General features: G+C 66.3%; 1 protein-coding gene across 1 annotated transcript; it reads left to right on the top strand.

Annotated features, from left to right (window-relative positions):
• The first annotated feature begins 899 nt into the window (after positions 1–899).
• TBX1 (T-box transcription factor 1) lies at positions 900–9,105 on the top strand. The gene is made up of 8 exons (XM_052690966.1): positions 900–1,149; positions 2,246–2,654; positions 5,020–5,121; positions 6,063–6,234; positions 6,399–6,554; positions 7,268–7,335; positions 7,446–7,546; positions 7,916–9,105. The coding sequence occupies exons 1-8, from the start codon at positions 957–959 to the stop codon at positions 8,332–8,334; spliced, it is 1,620 nt and encodes a 539-aa protein (XP_052546926.1). The 5' UTR covers positions 900–956; the 3' UTR covers positions 8,335–9,105.
• The last annotated feature ends 574 nt before the right edge of the window (positions 9,106–9,679 follow it).

The following is a 9,679-nucleotide window of genomic DNA, read 5'->3' as shown; positions in this document are numbered from 1 at the left end:
TACCTACGCCTGCTGCGCACCCGACGCGCCGCTGCCCGCGGCCGCCGAGCCCCGTCCGGGCCGTGGCAGCCCGCAGCCCCCGCTGGATACGGAACGGAGGAAGGGAGCGATCCCCCTCTCGGTGCCGGACATCCCGCAGCGTGACTCCGGGCTCGGCTCGGCTCCGCTCGGCTCTTCCCTTCCCGTCGGCTCCCGGAGCCGTGATTGACACCGCCGCCCCTCCGCCCGCCCCGAGCACATCCCGGCCCTCCCCGCCGGCCGCTTGCCGTGCCCGGGAGGCGGGGAAGGGCCTCCCCAGCCCTTTGACACCGTCTCGGCAGGAGTTTCACTTCGCTTTCGCCGCTGCCACCGCCGCTGCTTCTGCAGGCAAACACCCCCGGCTCCGTGTGACGCCTCCCAGCCGCTGAACGGGGAAACGCGCCTCTAAGGGAGCCACTTTCCCTACGTGCAGGAGAAAAGGAGGGGACGGGCGGGCGGCAGGAGGTGGTGGTTGGGGGGAAGGGAAGAGAGGAAATAAATTAATAAACCGCAGGGAAAGAAATTGAGTGGAGAGAAACGGCGGCCCCGGGGAAAAGCACCGTGGGGTTTCCATCGATCCCCACTCCCCTTCTCCCGCAGGGCTCCATGCGGCCGCTGCGGTGCGCGGCACTGCGCAGAGGGCCCCGGGGAAACTCCGTACTCCCCAGCGCCCTTCCCGGGGGGGGAGGGAGGAAGGGTTGGGGTTGGGTTTTTGTTTTTTGTTGGTTTTTTTTTTGTTTGTTTGCGGCGTTTTTGTTGGATTTCTTTCTTCTTCTTTTTTTTTTTTTAGCTTCCCCCCCGCCCCCCTTCTGGAAGGAGGGGGGTCCCGCTCGCACCTCCCTGGATGGTGCGGTAGAAAGGAGGGGAGTGAGGGGCGGGCGGGGGGGCTCGTGGTGGGAGGCTGCCGCTGCGGCTGCTGCCGCATTGGTGTCTCCCCTATGGACGAAAACAGCCCTCTGTCTCCCAAGGCAAATGCTTTCAGTATCGCCTCTCTGATTTCAGTCGCCGCCGCCGCCGAGCACGCAGGGAAGGGAGCGCTGGAGGAGCGCAGCGGCGGCCGCAGCGCGCCCGCCCGCCCCGCCGCCCGCCCGCAGAAGATGCACTTCAGCACCGTCACCAGGGACATGGAAGGTGAGCGCGGGGCGGCGGGGCCGCGACCCTCCGCCATCGCCTTTCGGGGCTTTCCGCGCGCCGCGGCCGGGCCGGGCACCTGGGGCCGCTCGGCGGTGCCACGGGCCCGCAACTTTCGACGCTCCCCGCTTAGCCGGGACGAGGTCCTCAAATCCCGGTCGGAGAGCCGGGCTCGGTTCGCGCCCCCTCGTCTTCGCGGCTCCCCGAAGCAGCATCCCCCGACGGCCGCGGCCGTGCCCGGGGCGGCGGCGGGCCTGGGCTCGGCCCTCGCCGGCTCCGAGACGGCCGTCGCGCCCGGGGGCTCCGTCGGAAATAACCCGAGAGATTCCCCCGCACCCTCCGGATGCCTTCCAGGATCGGGCAGGGCTCGCGGCAGCCTCCCGCTCCCCGGCCAACCGTCACGCTCAGGGAGGCCCGCTCGGGAACGGCGGCCGAGGGCTGCACTCCCGGGGCCGTGCGAGGCTTCTCGGTGCCTTCGGGCTCCTCCGCTCGGGTCCCCTCCGGCCTCCTCGGGGAGGAACAGACGCAAAGCAGAGCCGCTGCCCCCGGCAGCCACGGCTCCGCGGCTCCTGAGCCAGGGACGTTACCTGCAGCACCGTCGCTACACGGAAATAAGAACCGGTTTCTTTCTTTGGGTTTTTCCTCCTCCTTTTGTTTATGGAAGATTTTTTTTTTTTTTTTTTTTTTTTTTTTTTTTTTAATTTTTGAGGGGTGCCGGGAGGTTTTTTGTCCCGATTCGCTTGCGGCGAAGGAGGCCTTCAGCAAAGATAACGCGGGCTCTTGGCAGATGTCTCGGGTTTGCGAAGAAACAGAATAGAAAGGAGAAGAGAAGGGGGAAACGCGGCGCCGAGGCGGCAGCAGCGGGAGCGGCGAATTCTCCGCCTGCCCCGGGGGGAGCGGGGCTGGGGCCGAGCGGAGCGGAAAGGGGGAGGGCCCCGCTGGGCCGGGCGCGGAGGCGGAGGGCACCCCGCGGAGCGGCGCGGAGCCGGAGGGAAAGCGGGAGCCGGAGCGGAGCCCTGACCGCCTGTTTTTGGAATGATTTCAGCTATCTCCAGCCCCTGGCTCACCCAGCTGTCCCATTTTTGCGATGTTGCAGCTTTCACGGCCAACAGCCTGAGCAGCCTGAACGCCTCCGGGGGGTACCACCTCTCCCCCTCCCCGGGGGACCCGTACGGACAGCATGAACCGCCGCACTACGAGCCCTGCACGGCTCAGCAGCACCCGCACCCGCCGCCCCAGCCGCAGCACGGTTACCCCTTCGGCGGGGCGGCGGCGGCCGGGGCCAACCCGCCGCCTCCGGGCCCCGAACCGCCCGACGGCGCCGGGGGAGCCGCCGCGGGGCCCGCCGCCGTCTCGGGCTGCTCCGCGGGGACGGCCGCCGCGGCCAAGGCGCCGGTGAAGAAGAATCCGAAAGTGGCCAACGTGAGCGTGCAGCTGGAGATGAAGGCGCTGTGGGACGAGTTCAACCAGCTGGGCACCGAGATGATCGTCACCAAGGCCGGCAGGTCAGTGCGGAGGGACGCCCGGGAGGCTCGGCCCGGAGCCCCTTCCATTCGCGAGACGCTGGGGGGAGCGGGGCTCTGTCGGGGCGGCTGGCACAGGGCTGCCGGCGGTCCATCTTCGCCTTTCTCCCGGTACGAAACGCGCGGGCGGCCCCGGCCCGAAGGCTCCGTGTGCGGCGGGCAGCGGCGGGCCGCGCTGTGCGGAGCGGGGAAAAAAAAAGAACGGCCCGCACCGCGGTACCTTTAACTGAAACATTTCCAGTACGGGCGGATCTTTCCCTTTCGGCGGGGACTGCAAACAGCCCCCGGTTCTGGCGGTGTAAAGCCTCGAAGCGTCCTCCAGGACGAGCGCGTTTCCCGAGGATCGAATGACGAGCGCGGCTCTGCCGGCAGCTCTGCTCCGGAGCCGGGAACAAAGGCCTCGGCCTCGTTCGAAACGGGCAAAACGCGGGGAGAGGAGAAATCCCGATGCTGATCGGGAATCGCCTCAGTTCATTGCGATCTCCGGGCAGAGCTGCGGGCCGCCTCCTGCGACGTCCCGGCGGGGGGCGGCAGGGAAGCCGGGGTGGCTGCGATGAGCCCCGGGAGCGGCTTCAAAACGGCCGCGCGTTCCTGCTCTCCCCGCGGCGATTTTGGATAGTAAAGACGCGAAAATGTAAATAGATTCTCATGTGCGCGATCGCACATTTCAAAAACATTTCCTAAGTGACTCCACTCGAGCCTCCCCGCGCCCGGCGAGGAGCAGCTCCGGGCCGGCGGCACCCGGCGGCATTCCGTGCGGCTCCCGGGCCCGGCGCTGCTTTCCGCGGTGAAAGGGCCGCTCCGGTGGGACCCCCCGCGCTGCTTTCCTCGGTCGCTGAGGACAGCCAAAGGATTGCGAGTAGGCGACTCCAAAAGGGCCCCTAAAGGAGAGAAATCGATTCGAATCCCGGGCTTTCCTCCTCCTCTTCGTTTATTTGATGACAATGACAAATCTTCAGACGGGAGGGGGAGAGGGGGGTAAAAATAGGATAAACGGGGGTAAAATCAGCAGGACGAGGCGCGGGGACGGCGCTGTGAAGTGCGCTCTGTGCAGTGCCTCGGGGCCGGCCCCGCTGTTTGTCTAGGTGGCTCTTATCGACTCGGGGTGTTTGTTTTAAAAACTTCGTTTTAAAACAAGAAACACCGGAACCGGAGCTAATGGGGGCTTTTACACTTTTAAAAATAATAACAGAGGGAACTGCTGGAAATGGCCTCCGGAGTTCTCACAGCGGTACGCGGAAGGGGACGCGGCTCGCGGCGCTGCTCGGTGCGGGCCGAAGGATCGGCGGGGTCGGGTGCGGAGCCCGGGGGCACACAGCCCTCCTGCAACCTAAACGGCCCAGGGAGGCGCCCGGCAGCGCAGACTTGTGCCGTGAAAACGAGCCGGAGAGAACCCTTCGTAGCCGGCTTGGATCGGGGCGTTTTTTCAGGAGGTGTTCGGAGTTTGGTTTTTCAACGGCTGCAAATCTTTTCCCCGAAACGTCGCCCGCTGTCGCTCTCCCGGATTCTTATCCGGGGAGAAAATGCATCCAGCAGAACGGCAGCCGTGCGAGCCCTGCCCCGGCGGCGCATCTTCGGCGCGTCCCGAAATCAATGCGGGCCAGGCCGGACCACGGTGCGAGGGACGCGGGGGCCGCCCCGGCCCCTTCCGTTGCTGCCCTCAGAGCGGCACCCGCGGCCTCGGCTCAGCCGCGTCCGCGGAGCTCCACGCGGAGATGCGCGGCGGGAGCAGCCCGAGGCCTCCCCGCACCGCCCCGGAGCGTCCGGTTCCTCCCGCTCTCCGTTCGCCCCGCAGAGATGCGGACCGGGACCGGCGGGCCAGCGGAGGAGGGCCGAACCGGGAAGGGGCTCGCGGGGAGATCCCGATTATCCTCTCATCCCTGCCGGCCAGAGGGTTTCGTTCGCCCCTCTGGGCTGGAGACTCTCCCTTTGGCCCCAGGGATCGCGCCGCCGTTTTAAGTGCTGCCGTAAAACTGCTTGATTTTGGAGGGGCAGAAGCTCATTTCCCTGGGAAATGTGCTGGCCCGGTCCCTGTCCCGGCTCGGCTCTGCATCAGTCTCGAGTCAGTTCACTTGAAAATGTGGTGAAACAGCGGGATAAAATTATTGTGTCTCCCCTTGCCAAGTAGAGGTGGTGGTTCTCGTTGGCCCCTGAGCGTTTTAGGTGTTCGGCACAATCCGGACGGGACTTACTCCTCTAGATGCCACAGGGGATACGACAGCCCCAACCCGAATGCGAGCGGCACCCGTGGGGAAGGGCCGGGGGGCACTGCGGGGCGCCTGCACTCCGGGCCGACCTCTCGGGACTCCCTGCGGCCCCGAGTTCAGCTTTCTTCTCTCTGTGGCAGGCGCATGTTCCCCACCTTCCAGGTGAAGATATTCGGCATGGACCCCATGGCTGACTACATGCTCCTCATGGATTTCGTCCCTGTAGACGACAAGCGCTACCGGTAAGTACCCCCCACCCCCCCCCCCCCAGCCCCGTTATAACGAGTTCTGTGCTGGCAGCGGTGTTCCCCCCTCCTGGCTTTGCGCACAGCGCCCGGGCACGGCCAGGCCGGAGTGCGCAGCTCCCCGCCTGCTCAGTCCGGAGCCCCGCCTGCCGCTCCCCGTGCGCAGCGGGAAGCGCTCGGCTGCCCCCAGAAATCCCCCCGAGGCTCCCGCAGTGCCCGGGGCAGGCAGCGGCTGTCCGAGCCCCGGCCCTGCCCGTGTTTCCAGCGGCGGCACCGGAAGGCCTCGCCGAGCGGCACGGGCAGCGGTGTGGCAGCCCCTGGAAGGCGCAGTTACGCGTTTGGCTTCAACTCGGGACGCCAAGGAGGCAGTGCACGCAGGGACCGCAGGGTCCAATATATAAATATTTGGACAGATATCCAAATTCTCAGGGCGTCCTAGAAATGTTTGCTTGTCAAGGGAAGTGGGATATATAACATCCAATTGAGTATATCTTTAAAAAGTAATGTTTCTGCTGAGTCCAATGGTGTCTAATTCCCCCTGTGCAAACACGGGCTGTAAAGTAAACACGCGGATAGAAGATTGGTTTCTCTGTTTTAACCGTTACTGTTGAATGCGGACTTTGAAAGAACGAAGCAGGGTTGCAGAGCTCCGCACCCACTGCTAAATCCGCACCCACGGCTCGGCTCGCGGCTCACAGCGCTGCCGTTCCCCCTCCTCTGGGAGCTGCGGCCGCCCCGTGCCACGCAGCGGCCGCGCGTCGCCCCGTCCCGCACGGCGCTCCCCCCGCCATCCGCACACGCCATCAGATGCCGTTTCTCCCCCCGCAATGAGTGCGGCGTCGCCCCCCGCGGTTCGGCGGGCCGGGGGCTGCGGGCGGGAGCCAGGGGGGCCGCAGGGCTCGGAGCTGCGGCTGACGGCCCCCCCCCCCCGCCCCCAGGTATGCCTTCCACAGCTCCTCCTGGCTCGTGGCCGGCAAGGCCGACCCCGCCACGCCCGGCAGGGTGCACTACCACCCGGACTCTCCAGCCAAAGGGGCGCAGTGGATGAAGCAGATCGTGTCCTTCGATAAGCTCAAGCTGACCAACAACCTGCTGGACGATAACGGCCATGTAAGCGCTCCGAGGGGAGGGGACGAGCCCGGGACGTCTCCGCGCCGCGGGTCCCTCCGCCCGCAGCGCCGGGGCCGGGCAGGCGGCGGGGCCGGGGCCGCGTTCGCCTCTCTGGAAGCTCCGCCTGGATCAGTTATTGTCTCCTTGCTCGTTTTATCATTCAGATCATTTTGAACTCCATGCACAGATACCAGCCGCGCTTTCACGTGGTCTACGTGGACCCCCGGAAAGACAGCGAGAAATACGCGGAGGAGAACTTCAAAACCTTCGTCTTCGAGGAGACGCGCTTCACGGCCGTGACCGCCTACCAGAACCACCGGGTGAGGCAGGGGCACCGGGGGCGGGGCGGGAGGGACCTCATTGCGTGCACGAACCGAGCCGCGGCTGCACGGAGCGAAGCGTCACGCACGCTTTGTTTGGAGAGACGCGCGAGCTCCCGCCTCGGACGCAGTCACACGCCTGACACCAACCCGGCCCGCCCCTCACCGGGCAGCAGCCCTGCGATCACCCGCTCGCATCAGGCAGCGCGGAGCGGCAGTCCGAGCCGCGCCGGGACGTCGTGGCGGAGCTCAGCTCCGTGTCCCCGTGCCACCCGCGGGGTCGGGCTGCGCCTTTAAGGGCCGCCGAGATCCGCCCGGCTGGCATTTGCCTGACGGCTCCGGACAGCTGCTCCTTCTCTCCCGCGTTCTATCAGTTTGACCTCTAAGGCTGGAACTGTCACTGAGGGGCTTAGAGTTTGTTTTTCAACCCATTCCGGAAACTCACAATCTCATTATCCGTGGATTTGCTTAAATATAGAGAACGTCCCGCCTTCTCCCCGGCGAATTAAATAAATACATAAGTATGATTTATCCAGCGATTTGGCTTAGCTGCTCCGCTGGTGACCCACACGACGTGGCACTTTCTTACCGGTGCGCTCACGCCTCCCGAGCCTGGAGCCCACGCTAGGCAGCCCGGCCCGCGGGCCCTCGTGGAGGGCGCCCTCCGCTCAGCCCACCCGTTGTCCTCCAGCACCTCCCGCTTCTCCCTGCAGATCACGCAGTTGAAGATCGCCAGCAACCCTTTCGCCAAGGGATTCAGAGATTGTGACCCCGAAGACTGGTGAGGCCGCAGCACGGAGCCCCGCTCCGAGCGCACAGCGTGCGGCAGAGCCGGGTGCCGGCCCGGCTCCGTCCGCTCGGCCCGCGTCACTTCTCCCCTTCTCCCTCCAGGCCCAGGAACCACCGGCCCGGGGCCCTCCCTCTCATGAGCGCTTTCGCCAGATCCCGAAACCCGGTGTCGTCCCCCGCGCACCAGAACGGCACGGAGAAAGGTGAGCGGCGCGTTGCGGGCGGGATGCGCGGCCGCGCGCTCGGAGCTCGGCGCCGCCGCCGGCCGTTCGAAGCGCCGCGCTCCGCTCTTCGGCCGGGCCCGCCCAGCTCCCACCCGCTCAGCGCCGCTCCGGCGGCAGCAGCCCTCCCGCCGAGTCCCGCAGCTCTCGGCCCCCCGCCCCGTTCCCGCCTGCGTCCCGCATTGCCGGGCTCGGCGCCGCGGAACGAAGGCCCGTCCCGTCCGCGTTACACCTCGGGGCGCGCGGCGGCTCGGCGCTAAGCGAGGCCCCGTCCCCTCCTCGCCCCCCCGTCCCGTTCCCCCGCCGCGGTCCCCGACCGCTCCTCGCCGCTCTGACGCGGTGCTCCCGCAGATGCCGCCGACGGCCGCCGGGACTACGAGCGGGACGCGGCGGGCGGCGCGGCGCTGCAGGCCGAGGCGGCACATCAACAGCTCATGTCGCGCGTGCTCAGCCCCGCGCTGCCGGGCGGCGCCGGCGGCCTCGTGCCCCTGAGCGGCGGCGGCCGGCCCAGCCCGCCGCACCACGAACTGCGCCTGGAGCCCGCCGCCTCGGAGCCGCTGCACCACCACCCCTACAAGTACCCGCCGGCCGCCGCCTACGACCACTACCTGGGGGCGAAGAGCCGGCCCGCGCCCTACCCGCTCCCCGGCATCCGCGGGCACGGCTACCACCACCACCACCATCACCACCACCACCACCACGTCAACGCGGCCGCCAACGTGTACTCCCCGCCCGCCCCGCCCGCCAACTACGACTACGGGCCGCGGTAACGCGCCCTCGACGCGAGGGACCGGCGCGTGCCGTAACCGTTAGCCGTCCTCTCTTTCCCCTCCCCCAATCCCTTCCCGCCTTTCCCTCTCTCCCGCCTCGCGAGCGAGCCGATTGGTCAGCTCGATCCGATCGACGTCCGGACCGGCCAATCCCGAGCCGCCGGGCTGCGAAGGAGCGGCGGGCCGCTGTCTGCCCCGCAGCCACGCTTTGATAAATGGAGCCACGTGCTGCTATCGCCCCTCTCCCGGCGGGAGTCCGGCGTGTGAAACGTGGGGCTCCGGGAAGAGGGCGGGAGGACGGGGAGCGGTGAGTGAGGGAGCGGGCACCGAGCCCCGGGCGGCGGCTGGGGGCCGGGAGCGGCGCCGTCCGCTCCGGGGTTCCAGCGGTAGAGGAGGAAGGGGGGGGTGGGCGCTGCGGGTCGCGGCCTCGTGCTGCTGTGCTGCGGGGAGGGGAAGGGTGGGCGGCGGCGGGGCTGATGGCGGCGGCGGGGCCGGAGGCCGCGTGGTGTCGGCGCTGCCGGGCCGTTCGGGCGCAGCCGCGTTCTGCGGAGCTGCGACGAGAAGCCCGGCCGGGAGCACCGCCACGTGCGGCTCCTCGACGGCATGGAAACCGAGATTGAGATTTAAAACGGTGAGGGGACGAGGGAGCGAATGGCCGCGGGGCTCAGGCTCTCGCAGCCATAACGTGTGAGCCGCCCCTGCGTCCTTCCCTGCGCTTCTGGGGCCGTGTTCCACCTCCCCCCTCCCCCCCCCCAGCGCCTCTTAGAGGCGCTTCCCAGTCCCAAAGCGCCCATCTGCACCTCCCTGCTCGCTGCAGCTTCCCTCTTAAAGCTGGTAAGTACTCCTGGTTTTTGTCCTTAAACTTCTCCTCGGTTTTTCCTTAATTGTCGAGGAGATGAGCCTGTCTGTCACACTTACCAGCGGTGTGTTTTGAGTAGCTGGCTTGTATTTCTTGTCAGAAGGTTGCCGATTGTCAGTCCTTTTGTGTTCAGAGAAGGTATTGAGCAGCTGTGCCGTGTTGGTATGCAGTATTATAAATGCGTTCCTGATTCTCCCGCTATGAAAAGAAGAGGGGTCATTATTATTCTTTTCTTTTTTTTGGAGTCCTCTGTTCACGTTTGTGCATTTTCACTTCAAACTGCTACTGTTTACCGGTGTCTTCTAGAGTATGACCCTGTGCTGTGCGGGTGGCAGTGTTAGCAGCAGCGCTTGTTCTGTCTCTGGCAGCTGGCACTGGGCTCACAAAACGTTTTGGAAGGGTGTGAGGAGGGGTGCAGGCTGACGGGGACATGTCATGTATTCTTTTTTCTGTTATAAAAATATATCTGGATCCATGAAAAAGAGT

The sequence above is a fragment of the Tympanuchus pallidicinctus genome, unplaced genomic scaffold, assembly GCF_026119805.1.
Source record: "Tympanuchus pallidicinctus isolate F22 unplaced genomic scaffold, pur_lepc_1.0 scaffold28, whole genome shotgun sequence".
NCBI lineage: Eukaryota > Metazoa > Chordata > Aves > Galliformes > Phasianidae > Tympanuchus > Tympanuchus pallidicinctus.
This window is presented reverse-complemented; position numbering and strand designations above follow the sequence as displayed.